This window comes from Salarias fasciatus, chromosome 15, assembly GCF_902148845.1.
Source record: "Salarias fasciatus chromosome 15, fSalaFa1.1, whole genome shotgun sequence".
NCBI lineage: Eukaryota > Metazoa > Chordata > Actinopteri > Blenniiformes > Blenniidae > Salarias > Salarias fasciatus.
This window is the reverse complement of record NC_043759.1, coordinates 5,294,064-5,313,963: the sequence shown is the minus strand read 5'-3', so window position 1 is coordinate 5,313,963 and position 19,900 is coordinate 5,294,064. Positions and strand designations below refer to the sequence as shown.

At 45.0% G+C, this 19,900-nt stretch overlaps 2 protein-coding genes across 2 annotated transcripts in view; both read left to right on the top strand.

The window, feature by feature from the left end:
• LOC115402059 (NACHT, LRR and PYD domains-containing protein 4C-like) overlaps positions 1 to 19,900 on the top strand; it is an 868,403-nt gene that overhangs the window by 13,593 nt on the left and 834,910 nt on the right. The window lies entirely within an intron of this gene.
• Positions 11,725 to 19,900, top strand: part of LOC115402062 (NACHT, LRR and PYD domains-containing protein 12-like) — a gene marked incomplete at its 5' end in the record, with an annotated part of 58,024 nt that continues 49,848 nt past the window's right edge. Inside the window, 3 exons of the mRNA XM_030110489.1 lie at positions 11,725 to 13,505; positions 14,033 to 14,206; positions 14,462 to 14,647. Of these exons, the coding sequence (XP_029966349.1) occupies positions 11,725 to 13,505; positions 14,033 to 14,206; positions 14,462 to 14,647 (2,141 nt within the window). The remainder of the gene's footprint in view (positions 13,506 to 14,032; positions 14,207 to 14,461; positions 14,648 to 19,900) is intronic.

Genomic DNA, 19,900 nt, shown 5'->3' with positions numbered 1-19,900 from the left:
GTTGTATTTTATTTCTTATTCTTTATTTTTTTTACATCAATGTGGTTTAGTACCAATTTCATTAAGTTTTTTTTTTCATTTTCTTTACAACAATTGTGAACCTTTTATTGTAGGACTTGTATTAATAAAGAAAGGATTCTGAAATGTCTGTGTTGAAAGTTATTTTGGTCTTCATATAATCTGTGCAACAAAATAATACTAAAGTCAACCAGAACCTGCAAATGCAACGACTGCAGTTGTAAGATTTGGCTGCAGGATGATTAAATGATGTAATGTGTGGAAAAAACAAGGAAATGCTGTAAACCACGCCCATTTCTCACTTTGTTGACAGCAGTTTAGTCTTATCCTGGGTCGTTAGCCTGCTGTGGAGCAGCTAGCTGCAGAGAATAAATCACCATGGTGACTTGTCCGGGATCAACTTGGCCTGCTTTTGTGCAATCGACTTGAGGCTAACTTCGTCCAGGATCACCACAAGATCACCACAGGATAACCACAGTGTGCCGGCTTAATCCCTTATCCTGGTTTTGTGCAATACCCCCCTGGGTTTGTGTTTACTTAAGTGTTGTTGTTGTAGTTTCAGCACCAGGGACAGTACTGTATGTACTCTCTATTTGTTTGTTAACATGTGAACGTGGGTGTCTGTTTGTGTGAGACTGTATGTGCATGCGTACCTATGTGAATCTGTGCATGTGAGGCACAGAAAGAATGTTTGCACTAAATGTTTGTAGATCTTTCAGCACAAAGGACAGTACCACATTTACATTCTGTATGAGTGCGTGCATGCATGCATGCGTGCACGCGTCTGTATCTGAATGTCTGTGTTGGGGGGGCAATGTGTTTAGTAAACGTGTGGATGTTGTTTCAGCACCGTGGACAGTGTCGTATTTACTCCGTCTGTTTATGTGTGAGTGTGTTTCCTGTTGGAGGCACTCAGCTCAGAAGGCTGTGAGGGAGCATTGTGTGCAAACTGGTGGGAGAAAGCGCTCGGAAACTGAAGCTTGTTCCTAACAAGGGAGAGGAGCCACTGAGCTTCCAGTTCTCTGTTATGTTTGCAGCTTTCCTGGACTTGCTGTGAACTATGGACTGGTTAAGTGATGAGATGTCATGCAGTCTTTACAATGTGGGGATCAATGTACTGATAAAAATGTGGAGCAGTTCAGGAAAGTTTAAAGCTGAAAAGTTGTTTGATTTTTGTGATTTTTTCACTTTGATTTAAAGCTGATCAAGTTCATCAAGGTAAAATCCTTGTTTAACAGTCCGTTAGAATATAGACATCTTCTGGGTGTTTAATCCTGATTTCCAAGATACATTTTCAGATTTTCAGATACTTTTCAAAACTATCTTCTGGATTATATTGATTATTGATTCTTGATTTGTTTTTTCCTGAACACTATATTTTTACATTTTAAGGTTTTTCACCCATTTGCCCATAATGACTTCAAAATAAGAGAAGGAAAAAGACTCATTTGAGCCTCACAGGAGGGAGGAGAACTTGACAATTAGTGATATAAAGTTAGACGTATTAAAATCTTCTCAGTCGTTGCAGTTGCTGGGTATTTCTGATCATCACTGTGTGGAAGTGCTCTGATATTTTTAGTGGTTTGTCTTGAACACGGAGCTGCAGGTGTTACCAGGTAAAGTGTCCTCCAGAGCTGCAGTGACAGTGTTGAAGGTTCCTCCCAGAACCACAGCGTGCTGGGGGGGTGAGGATTATCAGAGGAGACCACGGCCCCCCATTATGAGACAGAGGTCTGGAACCTTCAGGACCAAAAGACACATTCTGATGACTTTCCACCAAATCAAATTTACCTGGAGCCACAAAACATGTTGAACCTTTAAAATGAGGCGAACGCAGCTGATAAAGTTTCATATATAAAGACATTCATTCATTCATTCATTCATTCATTCATTCATTCATTCATTCATTCATTCATTCATATATAGTTATGATTCACACACACACAAAAAAAACTGCATCTGATGCTACATTTATCACATTTCAATAGTGATTGTGGAAAACTTAATGAAACCTTCAGGGAGACACTTGAGGAGCTATACAGCCATATGTGACTCCAGAGCCACAGGTTGAACAACACTGTCATAAGAGAAAATGTCTGACACCAAATAAAAAGTCAGATTTTGTTTTCAAACTCCATGTTGACGTTCAGTCGTGGAACACAACACTCCTGTCAAAAACTACTCAGCATTAATGAATTTTAAACCTGTAGGTGTTTTATTTAGTCATCAATCCTGGATAAAATATGTTCAAAACACATTTCTGAGACGAACAATGGAAGGAAAAAATAAACCAAGACAGTTTGTTTTGTAACCAAGTGAGGTTAGTTAAAGCAGGAAGTTATTAGAGTGCAGTGGGAGTGTGTGTAAAGGGATAATGCTTCTTGTTTTTCATGAGAAAACATTTTCATTCAGGTCACGTGAAGTCAGACCAGGATCTGTTGCTCATGCCCTGTTCTCCAGTCTAAACCTGGAGCTCTACTTCCCCTCCTTTCCAACCAACATGACATGTTCAATTTTAATGGATGCAGTTTGTGTTCTGGTTTCACATAAGCGTCACTCTGACACAACATATGAGTGACTACACATTACAAACACTCTCATTTTATGATCAGGCTGACCAGTGGTGGTGAGAATGTCTCTGCAGACTGATCTTTAGCCCGCTATTGTCCAGTGTGAAATATTAAAATATATCTAAATTTGTAAATAAACAGGTTAGAAAAGATTAAAACAGTGATTTGAATGTGTATTTTCTGTTTCTTACAGTGTGTTTGAATGGTTACAATGTTTTAATGTATTTCATTTATTTTGTGACAGGAATGTTATTTTTGAGTGATTTTCCTGCAGAGGTGTATGAGGTGTGTGTTCAGCTCCAGGCTGATTGCTGCACCTGCCTGATGTGTGTGAAAAGGGAGAGACACAGAGAGCAGAGGAGGACAGAGCAGGTTGGAGACGGTTGTCCAAGCAGTCTGGAGGCAGTGGACAGAAAGCAGTGATTGACTTGGTGTCTGCAGATTGTGGGACAGACAGTCGGAACACAGACACAGTTTCTCGCCTTTGACAAAGAGTTGAGGACTGCTGGACAACAGCATTGAAAAGAGACTGATCACTGCCGCCATCTGGCTCAGCTGGACCTGCTGTTGGAATCTGCATGGGATTCCTTGGAGCTGTCCATGTGATTGAGTTCATCAGGAAAGGACTGTTCCAGACTCTGAGCCCCCCAAGGACACTCTGAGTTCCTCTGGCAACGCTGGACAACTGGACCTCACCAGGGGGAGGCTGAAATCCACCTGTGGAACTTCACCCTCCACCTGCATCCTGGATCAACTCCATCCGACCACTCCACTCCACCCACCAACTTGGATGAGTATTTTATTGCACCACACATTCTCCAGCTAAGTGCTTGGACTACAGCTGAAGATCGAGTCTTTTTTCAAATTGTTTGGATTTCTTGAAATGAAAAGGCCTGCAATGAAGCAATTTCATTTATATTATTTAATTCAGCCAGCTTAGTATATATGTTAGCCATTACATGAAGGGGAATGTTTGTTGTTGTTGTAAAATATATTTTATTTTCATTAAAGCAGGAACTTCATTGTTTATTTTAATACAGCTTCTGTTCTTTGTGTTTACCAGTTTTGCCAAGTGTGGCCCCTTCATTAGAGATCTTTAAATGTACACCCCTACTTACCACCCCCCCCCCCCTTTCCAACCAACATGACATGTTTGATTTTAATGGATGCAGTTTGTGTTCTAGTTTCATAGAACGCAGCTTCACTCTGACACACAGTATCTGTGACGACATGTTGGAAACTCTCTTATTTTATTATCAGGCTGACCATTGGTAGTGACAATGTCTCTGCAGACTGATCTTTAGCCTGCTGTAGTCCAGTGGGGAATATCAACAAATATCTAAATATGTAAATAAATAGGTTAAAACATTTTAAAACAATGATTTCAATATGGATTTTCAGTTTCTTACAGTGTGTTTGAATGGTTAAAATGTTTAAATGTATTTCATTTATTTTGTGACAGGAATGTTATTTTTGAGTGATTTTCCTGCAGAGGTGTATGAGGTGTGTGTTCAGCTCCAGGCTGATTGCTGCACCTGCCTGATGTGTGTGAAAGGGGAGAGACACAGAGAGCAGAGGAGGACAGAGCAGGTTGGAGACGGTTGTCCAAGCAGTCTGGAGGCAGTGGACAGAAAGCAGTGATTGACTTGGTGTCTGCAGATTGTGGGACAGACAGTCGGAACGCAGACACAGTTTATCAGCTCTGACAAAGAGTTGAAGTTACCAAGTGTTTTTCTGAAGCTTTACTGAAAGAGACCTCAAAATAGCTTTAGTTTAATAATTTCACAATTTGAGGACTCTTTGCTCAACCAATATGTGTGTGTGTGTTTTTTCCCCTTGTAGCAGCATTGCATGGACACATGGCACATTCACACATCTTATCCAGGCTGTAATTTCAGTAAATGAAAGTAAAATACAGAATTCCCTTGTCCTGTGTGAACACACTACAAGTAACACTGAGATATTTCACGAGTTACCAGAAATCCACAGGTAGTGATAATCTCTTTCAAACAGAACTTTAGACACATTATTGTTCTGTTCATCGTGACTCATGTTGCCCCAACAGAAGCACATATTTCATCTGGGTCTTCTGCTGAAATGTTTCTGGCTCCGCCTCCTCTCATGTTGAGTAAACAACCAGAACACATGATTTCTGGGAAAAGCCTCCCTCCCCTCATGTCTCCTCCTCTGGGTGTGTCAGAGGAGAAAACACTTCGTCTTGATCAGATCTGAGAGCAGGACTGAGAGGAACACAGAGCAGCTTCTTCTCTCCTCCAGTTTCTTCACACATGGAAAAGAGTCTGTAAGAAGACGTGAAGAGAGTTCAGGTGAGAATCTGTCAGCTCTTTAGAAGCTCCACAACAGACCAGGAGACTTTTTAACTTCTCTGTTTCTCTTTTATTCACACCATCACAAACCTGACAGCTGCTTTCTTTTACATTTAAATTTGACATTTAAATCAACATTTAACACGAGTTAAAAATCGGTTTCTTCACTTGTTGCTGTGACTGAAAAAACAAAAACAAATGATTACTACTTTCGGTTTCACAGTGGGCGGGGCTTCAGTCCTACTTCACTCTGATTGGCTCATATTGGTGTCAGTTTTCAGTATGCATATCAAGCGATAGCATGCACACGCACCAATATGACCTTTACAGATAAGAATCTGTCTGACGGCAGCAGTGGAGCCAAAGTCAGGTGTAAATAAACAGTCGACTGGTGACATTTCTCCACTCGTGACTGGTGAGTGGTTTGTAGTTTCAGAACTTGAAGCTGAATAGGAACATTTTTCAACTCTGAATATCTTTGTATGCAATGACAACTCTTATTACATGTTCAAATTTTAATACAGACTAGCAGGATTTTTACGCTTTGAAAACCTAATTACAACTTTTGAAGATTCTGGTTCACATTGACAAACTCTTTGACACATTGACAACTCTCACTGTGGACAGACAGATGGAGACACAGAGAGACAACAGTGAAAACACACTGACAAACAGCAATAGCACAAATACATTTTAATCAAAAGTATCTGCCCAGCAGCAGCAGAAATTATGTTTCTAAGAATTTAATTGCTGCAGTGTTCAGGGACCGTCTGCTAATTACAAGACATTGCAACAGCAACGACAGATACCACAAAAAATACACATTAGCCTACTGGTATTCACTGCAGGGTCATCATAATCAATGAAGTTTGCCAAAAAAGTCTTTTTTACAATTTTTATTGGTGATAATTTCCAATAACTTCAATGAAATTACAGTAGACTTATGAAACCCTTATGAAAGCTTCATTAGTTTAAAGTTCATTAAGTAAGTAAAAGTAAGTAAATGTATTTGTATAGCGCTTTTCACAGACAGTGTGTCACAAACAGTTACAACCAAGACAACACTGACGGTGTCTAGAATGCCTTCTGAAACAAGTTTTTCTTTCAGAGTTTTCTGAAGGCATCCACCGAGTCCAGGGAGCGCAGATCCGGAGGAAGCTCATTCCAGAGGCGCGGAGCAGTGGATGCAAAAGAGCGGTCACCCCTGGTTTTAAAGTGAGTCCGGCGGACTCTCAGAAGGTTCTGGTTTGAGGACCTCAGGCTTCGGGCCGAGCTGTAGGGTGTTATGAGGTTTTTGATGTACATGGGAGCCTGGCCATGTAGAGCTCGAAAGGTCAGCACCAAGAGTTTAAACTGGACACGGAATAGTGATGTCGTTCGTGAACGTAATGGCTCTATGAGCCGGCTCTTTGAAGTGAACGACGGGAGCCGGCTCCCCACCAATCAGGAGCCGGCTCCCTTCGAGACGCTTTTTTTCTCTGTCTGCGCTGCTTAGTGTGCTGAGCAGAGGGGGGAGGGGCTGCAGCCTAGCACACACACACACACAGCAGCAGCACAGTGAGCACAGGAGCGTGTCAAGACAGGAGAGAGAGTCCAATACGGGGGACAAAAAGAAAAAGTAAAAAGAAATTAGTCAAATCAGGAAAAGGAGCCAAATTTTGACTCATTTTAATTATATTGATGGCTCCAAAAGCAGAGTGCACTGTCTGCAAGACCAAAATGTCATATAGTCCCCTCTGAGAGAATCTTCTCTAAACAGGTCAGATAATCACCGACAGAAGAAGCCGAATCAGTCGCTCAAAGCTGAGGCACTTGGCGTTTCTAAATGCCAATCTTCAGTAGAGTGCTGATCTTTTTCTTTTTGTTTTACACATTTTAATTTTTTTTTTTTTTTTTTTTTTTGCGTGTTTTTCAGGGGTTCTATGTTGTTTCAGTCTAAATTGGTCAAAAGTTGAATTGTAAATAGTTAAAAGTTCTTGTATTTTATAGTTTATTTATAGCATTGAAGAGTTAATATATGTTATTTTTATTTTGTTGTTTTGCATTTTTTTCAGGGATTCTGTGTTGTTGTTTGACTTTAAATTTGTTGAGTGTATAAAAAGCTAAAGTTGTTTGTATTTGAGAATTTATTTTTTTTGTAGATCTGTAAATCAGTCTGCCCCAGAGCAGCTGTGGCTACAACAACAGCTTACCACCACCGAGTATGGTGTGAACAGGTTAATGTGATATTGCAGTGTGAAGCGCTTTGGGCTCTGTCATGCAGGGTAAAAAGCGCTATACAAGTGTAGTCCATTTACCATTTACCATTTTAATTTATATTTCGTGTGTTTTCAGGGATCCTGTGTTTCACTTTAAATTTGTGACGTATAAAAAAGCTAAAAGTTTATTCTTGTATTTCATAGTTTATTTGTTGTTGCACTGAAAAGTAAATATTTGTAATTTACATTTTTTTGTGTTTTTCAGGGATTCTGTGTTGCTTGACTTTAAAGTTGCATAGTATAAAAAAGTTAAAAGGTTAAATTAGTTGAAAGTTCACTGTAGAGTGAAAAAATAAAGGCTATCATAATATAGTAGTATGAAGGTGCGTTCACACCGGACGCGTTGCAAGCGTCACGGGCGTCGCTTTTACATTCAAAGTCTATGGTGGACGAGCTTCAACGCACCTAACGCGTGTCAGACGCTTTTCGAGCGTCGCTTTCCGAGCTTTTCGAGCGTTGGCGACGCGCGTCACGCGTTGCAGGCGTCAACGCCTGAAGTTGGGAAAATTGAACTTTGGAAGCGTCAACGCGCGCGCCATCCAATCACAGACGAGCACTCTGAGCGCTGATGCGGGCCAGAAGCTAAAATCAGTCATTCAGCACCCCCATACAGCTGTAATGGAATGGTCCTGCTTTAATAACCACATTTTTTCGATGCTTGGACTGCGTGATTGGCAGTCGAATCAGGCCCCTTCGAACAAATCATCGACACCCCTAATACATACATACGTATATATATATATAGTTCTTGGTTGCATGTGGTGCATCGACAACACTGTTTTGTATTGTGAAGTTGTGCCCCCCCCCCCCCCCCCTTTATCTTTCTCTCTTTCATGAGAGAAAGATAAAGGGGGGCAAGATAAGGGGAGCAAGATAAAGGGGTCCATCCGGCATGGCTGCCGGACAGGCAGCCATGCCGGATGCCAGCTTTAAATAAAGGCAGCAGCAGGAGGAGATTCAGTGTCGTCCTGCTGCTAACATGAAAATCTGTTCGGATAGTAAAACGCTACAATCATACAATATTGCATGCCCCAGCTGCCGAACAGGACAAGGGTAAATAATAAAAAAAAAAGGATGTCACTGGACACTTTCAGCAGGGCAGTCTCTGTAGAATGGTGTTTACGAAACCCTGACTGAAAAATGTCATAGATGTCATACTCTTGTAAAAAAGATGTGAGCTGTGAGCAGTTTGAGAACCAAGGTTCGAGACAGGCTGTTTGAGCTGTCTGTATTTTTAGCTCTTCAAACTGATTGTGTCTATTTTTCAACTCTGAATATCTTTGTACACACTGATAGGTCTGAATACATTCATCAATTTTTTAAATTAGCTGATTTTTTTTTTTTGACACATTTGAAAACCTAATTCCAAACAACTTTTGAAGATTGTGGTGACTTTCTTTTACTCACTTACAGCTCTTACTCAGGACAGACAGATTGGCACACACATGTCCGCACGCCCGTGCTTCCCTGAATGATCACGTGTTTTTCAGCATCCCCTACCTTGGCAGCAGCGGCACTGTTGAACTTGCTGCGTCTGTTTTGAACTGTGTGGGCTGATTTCCTGTCAGACCTGGCAACCCGTTGCATTTCCGCACCAGAGCAGCACTGCATCTCCTTTCAAAACACTTCCTGTTCCACTGGTGGAGGGAAGTGCGCGCCTTCACTTAACAGCTTTCTTCTCTTTTTCATCGCGACTCTGATATAAAGCCGCCGTTCTAACTGCAGAGATCAGAGAGATATCTCTCTGCCTCTCGGATTTCTGCTCCATCTGACTGGTCCAGAGGACAAACGGTGAGTTTTAATGGCCTCTCTGTCTCCTTGTGTCACGATGTTCAGCTACTTTTAGAGTCATTCCGAGCTGGAAACTGGACGATGGACTGATTTCAGGCTTGACATTTGCTCCGAATTTCCCTGCTTGGTTTATTTATCTCTATTTTCTCACTGAGAACTGAGACTCGTGTTGAAAGTGAAAGTAAAAAAGTGATTGAAGTCCTTCAGTTATTTTTCTCTCTTTCCTCAGAATGATTTCAGTCTCTGGTTTGTTCTTGTCAGCTCCTCAACTCCCCAGTGGCAGAGCCTGAAACAGAGTTCAGTCACTTTCTGATCCAAACCATTGACTGTTGAGAAAAAGGGACGAAACTTCACCCACAGCAGGGGGCGGGGCCAAAGATATCATGACATCCTGACGCAGCTGGAGGTCATGTGCCTTAGGGGCGGCCATCTTGCTGAGGTCCCTCTGGCCCCACAGCCATGAAATCTGCAGGAGAACCACATGTTTTCACCATGAAAGTGATCAGAAACCAATCAGCTGTGATTTCTGGAGGACAGACAGGCATAAACAGAACAAAAGCTGCTCAGGAACTGTTCAGGCTGATTGAGGTTGTTATTGATGGGTTTGTTTTAGGATTGTATTTCTGATTCAGTCATCAATGTATAATTTCGATCATCATTATTATATTGATACGGTCAATATCACAGCCATCATCATGATTAATGGGGCAGCTGATGTCTAGTGGGGAGAGCAGTCATCTTGTCTAGTGGGGAGAGCAGTCATCTTGTCTAGTGGGGAGAGCAGTCATCTTACAATTGGGAAGTTATTAGTTTGATTCCTGTGTCCCCCGGTCTGCATGTCGCAATCCCCAGTTATTGGTAAAATAGCACCACTGCCTTGTGGTCGTCACTGGAGTGACAAAGGCAAAGGGAGACCTCCCCTACAGAAAATTTGAAGTGGAGCCCTGAAGTCCTCGTGTTACGGTACCTTCCAGAAACTCCTGCAGCCAAGTTGGTACCAACTGTATGGGCCCGTCTCTTCCGTTGGACACTACCAGCGAGGCTGAGAAGGGGGATCTGTCGTTCCTCCATAACTTCACCCGGCTTGTCCATGATCTCTCGAGATCGACGGAGCCAACATGCATCCATCCATCCATCGCATCCATACATATCTGTCTGCATCTGTGTGGGGGGGGCTAGATGTGGCTGGTGGGGTGGACCTAGTCCAATGTAGTCAAGAGAGGTCAAGTTCTAGTGGATTTAGATCTGGACCTGGTCCAATGTGCTCTACAAATGAAGAATACAGTCACATCCGCTCCTTTCTTCATTTTCTCCAACAGAATAAAGGTCAGACTCTTTCAACATTGGTTCCTGACTGAACTTTGTCTCGCCTCAAATGTGGAACATGTTTTATCAATCTGTGGAACAGAAAATGGACAAACAGCAGGTGAAATGATGTTTCCCAGAAACACTGGAGCAGTAGAATTTAGTCTTTATTAGTAGAGCTGCTCCACTCAGAATGAAGTCACTGGATTTGAACTGAAAGTTGATGTTGTGTTATTGTTATCTGTGTGTGTGTGTGTGTGTGTGTGTGTGTGTGTGTGTGTGTGTGTGTGTGTGTGTGTGTGTGTGTGTGTGTGTGTGTGTTCTTGTACATACCCAAAAGTAAGGACCAAAATTCGTATTTCACCAACAGAGTGAGGACATTTTTGCCGGTCCTCACTTTTCAAAAGGCCTTTTTTGGCCTTTTTGAGGGTTAAGACTTGGTTTTTGATTTAGGGTTACAATTGGGTTTAGGTTAGGTTTAGGGCAGAGGTTAGGGTTAGGCATTTATTTTTTAGGGTAAGGGGCTAGGAAATCCATTATGTCAGTGAGTGTCCTCACAACGATATAAGTACAAACGTGTGTGTGTGTGTGTGTGTGTGTGTGTGTGTGTGTGTGTGTGTGTGCGTGTGCGTCTGCGTGCGCGCTCTGTCTCAGTGACTGAAGATGTCAGATGTGGATGAAGAGGAGGGCAGGTCAGGTGTGGACAGGTAAGAGCCGTCAGGCGTTCTCTTCAGTGTTTCTTCCTGCCACCACAGAGTGATCTGACTCTTCTAATGTTGCCGTCATGTGTGGAAGGTGTGTGAACCTTCCTCTCCAGGTTGGACATGTACGTCTCACATGTTGAATGAATGTGTGTAAACTGTCAGAACCTCCTGATCTGTCAAGGAGCCAACAGAACATTTGGACCTGCTGTCAAACTCCTGATTGGGCAGTGTGGGTGTGACCTTTGACCTCTGTCATGTTCATCTCTTCATAAACAACTGGGTTTACAGTGAACTGACTGAACCATTCAAGCTGTTTCTAAATCCTCTGATTTCTCTCTAAGGTTGTCTCTGAAGAGTGACTGGTCCAAAGGTTTCGTACCAGACTTCAGTGTTGAACCTGGACCTTCAGACACAAAGTAAGAAACTGTTCTTCTTTCATTTCCATTAAAGGCAGACTGAGAGACGTTGAGCTCACGTTCAGATTCAGCTCCAGTATTTTGAAGCTGGATCTCTGTGTCTTTCCTGTGTTGTGTTGCTCAGAGGAAATGTTGCTTGGTGTCCACAGAAAGAGGAAGAGGAGGAGTGATGTCTGTGAGGAGCAGCCAGAAACATCCAGAAGCAGAGCTGCACCAAGTAAGAGTGGACATGCGTCTGCTGAGGAACTGGGACTGGTTGTTGTGTTGTAGAGACATGAGAGCTGGTTGTTTGTGTGCACTCTGACTGTTGTTGTTGTCTTTGAGCAGGTGTGGGTCTGCAGCAGCTTCTCGAAGAACATAAGAAGAGTCTGAGGAGGAAATGTGAACGTGTGACTGAAGGAAGTGATGAAGCAGGAGGAGGAAGCCTCCTCAACAGGATCTACACTGAGCTCCACATCACAGAGGAACACAGTGAGGAGCTTCAGAGGGAACCTGAGCTGAAGCTTCTGGAGACAGCTTCCAGGAAGAAGAGCCTCTGTCACTCTGCCATCAGGGTTCAGGACATCTTCAAAGCCTCGGCCCAGCAGCTCAGACACATCCGAGTGGTTCTGACCAGCGGCGTGGCCGGCAGTGGAAAAACCTTCTCGGTGCACAAGTTCAGTCTGGACTGGGCCGAGGGCCTGGAGAACCAGGATGTGGGGGTGCTGGTGGTGCTCTCCTTCAGGGAGCTGAACCTGCTGGGAGAGCGGCCGTACAGCCTCCTCTCGCTGCTGGCTGTTTTCCATCCCACACTCCAGAAGCTGACGGCAGAGGAGCTGGCTGTCTGCAAGCTGCTCTTCGTCTTGGACGGCCTGGATGAAAGCAGACTTTCTCTGGACTTCAGCAGCAGCCGGCGGCTGCTTGACGTCTCCCAGCAGTCTCCAGTCGGCGTGCTGCTCACTAACCTCATCCGGGGGGATCTGCTGCCCTCGGCTCGGGTCTGGATCACTTCCCGACCGGCGGCGGCCCATCAGATCCCTCCAACATGTGTGGACAGACTGACAGAAGTGCGAGGCTTCACTGACGCCCAGAAGGAGGAGTACTTCAGGAGGAGGCTGAGTGATGAGGAGCTGAGCAGCAGAATCATCTCCCACATCCAGACCTCCAGGAGCCTCCACATCATGTGTGGAATCCCAGTCTTCTGCTGGATCACTGCTACAGTTCTGGAGCACATGTTGAGCAGCGAGCAGAGAGGAGAGCTGCCCCAGACCCTGACTGACATGTACTCCCACTTTGTGCTGGTTCAGACACACAGGAAGAAGCTCAAGTACCATGAAGGACCTGAGACGGGTCCACAGGAGCTGACGGAGGCTGACAGGGAGCTTCTTCTGAAGCTGGGCAGGATGGCCTTGGAACATCTGGACAAAGGAAACATCCTGTTCTACCAAGAAGACCTGGAGCAGTGTGGTCTGGATGTGACTGAGGTCTCGCTGTACTCTGGAATCTGTACTCAGATCTTCAGAAGAGAGTGTGTGATCTTCCAGAAAGCCGTCTACAGCTTCGTCCATCTGAGTGTTCAGGAGTTTCTGGCTGCAGTCTTCATGTTCCACTGTCTCACCAGCAAGAAGACAGACCAGCTGAAGACCTTCTTCAGAGAGGATCATGCTTTCAGATCTCTTGATGATTTGCTGGTGGTCAGCCTGCTGAAATCCCTCAGGAGTCAGAACGGCCACCTGGACCTGTTTGTCCGCTTCCTTCATGGCCTCTCTCTGGAATCCAACCACAGACTCTTTGAAGGTCTGCTGGGTCAGACAGAAATCAGTCCAGAAACGATCCAGAGAATCATTGAGAACTTGAAAAAGATCAACAGTGGAGAAGTGTCTCCTGACAGAAGCATCAACATCTTCCACTGTCTGACGGAGCTGAAAGACCTCTCAGTACATCAGGAGATCCAAGAGTTCCTGAAGTCAGAGAACAGATCTGAGAAGAGACTCTCTGAGATCCACTGCTCAGCTCTGGCCTACATGCTGCAGATGTCAGACCAGGTCCTGGAGGAGTTGGACCTGAGGAATTACAACACATCATGGGAGGGACTATTGAGACTGATCCCAGCTGTGAAGAACTGCAGGAAGGCTGAGTGAGTCCACAAGTCTTCATGATCAATGTCTCAGTGATGTTTCTAGAACGTAGTTCCTGTAGTTCCTCTGTGGAGATGATCCTCAATGATCTGTCATGAAGAACCCATCAGTCCACTCGTCCCATTATTCCCAACATTTACTGCTGTTCCTCGGTGTCAACAATCCCCTCCAGAGGTTGGCTCAGTTCTCAGGACCTGTTCAGACTGAGGCTGTCAGTCTTCCTTCATGTTCTAATTCACATTGCTTCTGTTCTTGTCTGGAACATTCAAATATTTTCCAGTTTGTTGAATTCCTCTCATCAGCCCTCAGACAGTGTGAGAATAAAGCAGCAGATCTTCTCTTGATCTTCTTGAGACTGTTTCCATCTGATGAAATAATTCATGTCATACTCAGCAGGAACAGGACTAAAGACCTGCCGCACGGTGTAGCAGGTTGTGGTGTTTCTACAGGAGAGCAGGTCTGATGTCCAACAGTCCAACAAAGTGTCGTCTCACATCACATCCTGTCCTCTCTGGTCTCATTACAGTCTTTCTGGCTGTGAACTCTCTGATCCTCACTGTGAAGTGGTCTCCTCAGCTCTGAAGTCTGACCCCTCCCATCTGAAACATCTGAACCTGAGTCGCAACGACCTGGAGGATTCATCAGTGGAGATTCTGTGTTCTGGACTGGAGAGTCCAAACTGTAAACTGGAGACTCTGAGGTCAGTTCACTGCCTTGAAGTTAGAACCTGTTGGAGTCAAAGGACTGAGAGGAGTTTAGGAAGATTCCAGATGTTGGAGGGACAGAGAGTGGACTGAGCTCTGCAGCATGTTGATGAGAGCTCTTCTCCTCCTGGAGGCTTCAGCTGTTTGGACTTTACATTTCTAAACTCTTCCAGTCTGAACCTTCCTCAGCTCTCAGTCACTTCAACATCAAACTTTTTTCTTTAATCTCACTTCTTTCTGTCTTTATTCAGGTTGATGGGCTGCAGGTTGTCAGAGATCAGCTGTTCTTCTGTGGCCTCAGCTATGAAGTCCAACCCCTCCCTCCAGAAACATCTGGAACATCTGGACCTGAGCTGGAACGATGATCTTCATGATTCAGCAGTTGAGCAGCTGTGTGGTTTTCTGCAGAGTCCACTCTGCCGTCTGAAGACTCTGAGGTCAGAATCCATGTTTAAGTGTGTTTCAGTACAGTTGTGTTGACATAGAGGTCAGACATCAGGCTGGTCTGAGAGTGATCCACAGAGGATCTCAATAAGGACCGGAGCTTCCTCTCTGGTCTTTCGTCCTGTGACGGTGGCAGAGTCGTGTGCAGCTCCACATTTCAAAGCTTGCTCGAAGAAGAAAGCTGCTGCAGTGGATCACTGACTGTGAACCTCTGACACGCTCCATGTTGACCTTCAGCTTTCAAAGCAGGCTGATCTCTCCTGGATCCAGCTGTCACTGATCTCCCAGCTGGAGCTCCAAACTCTCAGCAACTCTGCAGACTCTGGACTTGTTGGCTTTCTGTCCAGTAACCTTGGCTGTTGACATGTCCTCCACTGGGCTCTGCTTCTGTTTGGTCTTCACATCAGTTGAGCTCTCTGAAAGATCAAAGATCAAATTAGAGAGAAGAAGAACCCCAGTTCTTCTTTCACTTCCACGGAGCTCCAACTTTCTGAAGAAGAAATGGAGACCAAGGATCAGTGTGGTCAGTCTCATCTAAACGGGATTACAGTTTTTCTCCGTTGCTTTGGCTCATTTCTTGAAACAGAAATGACATTCTCAAAACAACATGGACAAACCTCCAAACTACTCTGTAACTGCTCACAACAGAACAGTGTTTCCCTTCATTTCACCACATTGTAAATAGCTTTGGCCATGTCTCAGTGTCTCAGAGCATCTTTGCAGCTTATGAAGCACAGTCAGGCTCAATTTAACACAATTTCCAAGTGAATAGATCATGTTGATCTCAACTGATTGATAGATTCTCAGTCTCATGGTTGTTCTCTCCAAAACATATGAGCAGTATTTCATTGTATCAGTGATCAATAGTCTGATCAACTGTCAAAATCTGTCAAGAACAAACTGCAGTACTGTGAAGATCAGACGTGGATCTGTTTACATGAAGGTGAGGAGGACAGTCGGGGGGTGAGGAGGACGGTCAGGGGGGTGAGCAGTGAAGCAGTGAGCTGTGAAACTCCAGCTTTATTTACAGCACTGTGGACTTCATACAGTTTTCCTTTTTGTTTAGTTCTTTGTTCCTTTGTGTGTGTATTACAGTATGTTGAACTCTGATGGATGAAGTTACTTTGTGTGTAAATAAAATAATTATTTCCTTGGAAGTATGAGAGCAAAGTGTGAGTCATAAATTGAAGGTTCTTCTTCCTGTGAAAAACAAAAAACTTTCACAGTAATGATTGTGAATGAAGGACTGGGCTCAGACTGAAGGTAGATGAGGGATATTTCAATGTTCCTCTGCCTTAAAGACAAATCATCTCTACATTCTGACTGTCAGTGACTCACGATGACAAAGAGACGAAGCTTTTTGAAGACTTTGATCATTTGTTTGAGAAACAAATGTCGTTTTTCCACCTGAGTGAACTGTTCTGAAGAGGTCTGGTCTTTGACAGGTGAACCATGTGGTTCTGCTGAACTGTCCAGGCTGTTTTTGACAAGAGAACCAAGAGAACTGAGAACGTCTGGTCTGTTTGAAAAAATGAGCCAATGCTGTTGAGAAGGATCTTTACATTTTGAAGATGCTTGACTGTTTATATGGAAAAGAAATGTAGCTTTGAAACATGAGTGAACAGTTCTGGGAGAGAGATGAGCTTCAGAAAGTGAACTATAGTGTCGAGCTGAACTGTGAGACTGCTGAGCGAAAAGATCTTAGAGTTTTGAAAATGTGATTTCAGTTTCAAAAAATGAGCCCAACCAATGGAGAAGAACTCACTCCTCATTTCAGCTGACATTTAAAACCAAAGTTAGAAAAGATTCAGGAAACAGATGTTGAAGGATTTGGAGTTCTGCAGAGAAGAGGTGAAAACTGAGAATTCAGACCTGAAGATTAAAATTGAAAAAAAGAAAAATAATAATCTTTTAGTGTTTGTGACGGAGTCACTCTGACGGTGGCCGCGGCGCAGCACTGGAGCTCATTAAAACGCACATTACACTCACCTGTGTCTTTTCTCCGTTTGTCTGCTCCGTTCCCCGCATAGTTGGACATTGTTATTCACCGCAGTAGTCGTGGGTGCACACTCGACCGCTGCCAAATCATCCTCCTGCCATAATCTTTCACCCTGCAAACTTTTTCACCAGTATTCATGTCCCATTCACATCCTCCCACAGTCAAACCGAGCGCCGTGTTCACTTCCTGTTTATAGCCGTCAGATGGGGAAACCCGGAAGTGACGTCATGATGACGTCACTGAAAGGTGCAAAGTTCGGCATGAAAATAATTTATTTTTGTTTCGGACCTATTTTGAGATGCAGTGGTTCGGCTGTTTGTTTCTGTGTATTTCTGAACAAATTACCATGAATTTATTATGGGGATTTATTATGTTTTGGTGGAAGAAAACTGTGATTCCCTTGTTAATTACCTGAGGGGAGGGGCCTGTGGTGTTAAAAGGAGGCCCATCTCCACCTGTGAAGGAGTGAGAGTCAGACTTCCCTCTGACTGAGAGAGAGTGGGAGCCTGCCAGTGTTGGTTTTGTGTTACAGTGGAGGTGACAGAAAGCCAGTGAACTTTGTAAGAATTTTCTTTTTCCTTCCTATTCTTTTTGTAAATATTGTAAATAGTTTTTGAGCTCCTTGTTTTGTTCTGCACTTTGGGATTACGTTTGGTGAAATAAACCAACTCAACATCATCATCACCTTTGGCTGTGCCATCATTTCAACAACAGACAAGGATCCGCATCACATATGGTGGCAGTGGTGGGATGGCAAGCCGGAAGAAACGTCGATCCCAACAGAGGAAACATGAGGAGGAAGAGATGGCTGTCTGCGATGACAGTGAGAAGCCTGGAGCTGCTGCAGGAGCACAGGAACCGATGGGGGAGCTCCTTGGCCTAATGAGAACTTTCCTGACAGAGCAGCAGAGGAGAGAGGAGGGTCTCCAGGAGGAGATTCGCAACCTCCGCATCTCGCTCCAGCCAGGCAGTCCTGTTGGCAGCGATGCACTCGGGGAGGAGCTCTTTGATTCAGCCAGTCCGCGAATGACGCTGCCCATGAAGCAACCTGCAGGAGAGACCGCCACTGTGGACCAGCTGCAGCATGGTGGAGACTCGAGTGTACTGCAGTTGCAGCCACCTCCGGATCAAAGACTATACACCATGGAGCCGAAGATCCCACCGTATCAGATGGGGGAGGACATTGAAAATTATCTGCTGCGCTTCGAACGCATCGCCAGGACATGGAGATGGCCGGAGACTGAGTGGGCATGCCGCCTTGTGCCACTGCTGTCTGGGAAGGCACTCGAAGCATATGCAGCGATGGACGAGGATGAGGCTCACTGCTACTGGGAGCTAAAAGCAGCTCTGTTGGCCAAGTTTGACATTTCCCCGGAAACGTACCGGCAGCGGTTCCGGTCCACCATCGTGCCATCTGGAGAGACGCCCACAGAGACGTACCACCGGCTGAGAGGACTGTACAGACGATGGATCCGACCAGACCAGCTCGCCAAGGAGCAAATCGGGGAGCTCGTTATCCTGGAGCAGCTTCTCCGGGTCCTGCCTGCTGATGTCCGCACCTGGGTCCGGGAGCATGAACCTGAGGATGGCCTGACTGCAGCAAAGCTGGCGCTTCAGTACCAGAATGCTCGTCGAGCAGCACCACCGCGCTACACCAGTTCGGCGCCGCGACCTCCTCAACATTCTGCACCAGCCCGGCACAGCAGAGAGACTGGCCCTGATGCACGAGGTAACCTCAGCTCACCTACGAACCAGCCAGCATTAGGTAAGCCTCTTGTTTGCTATTATTGCCAGCAACCGGGACATAAAGCCTCTGTGTGTCCTGTACGGAGGGGCAAGCTCACTGGTGCCTGCTATGCACCTCGTTCGGAGAGTGAACTCTGCTCTAACAACGGTCTGAAGGAGCAGACACTGCGAACTGTGACTCTGAATGGCCAGCAGGTGACAGCACTGCTGGACAGTGGTAGCTTTGCCTCACTGGTGAGGAGGAGCTTGGTTCCTGTGAACTGTGTGGATTATCATCTGAAAACTGACATTGTCTGTGTCCATGGTGATACACACGCGTACCCGACAGCTGAAGTTACTCTGATAATTGATGAACAATCTTATCTGCTGACTGTTGCTGTGGTGGAGAACTTGCCTGTTGACCTTGTGCTTGGTACCGACTTCCCTGTACTTCTGAATCTTTTAAAGAAAACAGAATGTGATATGGGTGAGGTGAATGTGATTGATGTGGCTGATAAGGTTACATGCCCTGTGGTGACTCGGTCACAAGCTAAGATGGGTATAGAACCTCTGCCAGACTTGGACGACAGTGTGTTTGAAGGGGGCACCAAAGGCTTTCGAAAATCAAGGCGTCAAAGGCAATTTGAGAAACAACTGGGGTTGAGCAAACAGGATGCCGAGAGTCTAAATGTGGGTGACTTGTGGAAGGTACCTGAAAATATTGCAGAGTTACAGAGGCAGGATGTAACCTTAAAACCGTGTTTTCAAAAGATCGGTACTAAAGAAAATGCAAACGCCAATGTCACGGGTAAAGAGCAGTTCCTTATGGTGGGTGACGTGTTGCATGTCTGTACCAATGATCAGAAACGAATGGTTGTCCCTGCATCTTGCCGACAGTTGGTTATGCACCTCGCACACACACTCCCATGGGCGGGGCGTTTTGGGTGCCATAAGACTTATTTGCGTGTGAGTTCTCGTTTTTACTGGCCCGGCATGTATAACGACATTCACACATACTGCGCTACATGCCCTACATGTCAAAGGACTGCACCAACACGCAAATCGGACAGGGCGTTCCTTCATCCACTCCCAGTCATTACCACTCCATTCCGCAGGATAGCAATGGACATTGTTGGGCCGTTGGTCAAGAGCGGACGAGGCCATCAGTACATCCTCGTAGTCTGTGACTACGCCACTCGGTACCCTGAGGCCTTCCCATTGCACACCATCACTGCTCCTGCTGTTCTCCGTGCCTTGGTTCAGTTCTTCTCCAGAGTCGGGATCCCAGACGAAATCCTCACGGATCAGGGAACTAATTTCACTTCTCGGCTGTTGCAGATGTTCCACAAGCAGCTGGGGATCACGGCCTTGCGAACGACACCGTATCATCCACAAACCGATGGTCTGGTAGAGCGGTTCAACCAGACACTGAAAAGGATGCTGCAGAAGTTCGTGAGTGACACCGGAAGAGACTGGGACAGATGGCTGCCCTTTCTTCTCTTCGCGTATCGAGAAGTACCCC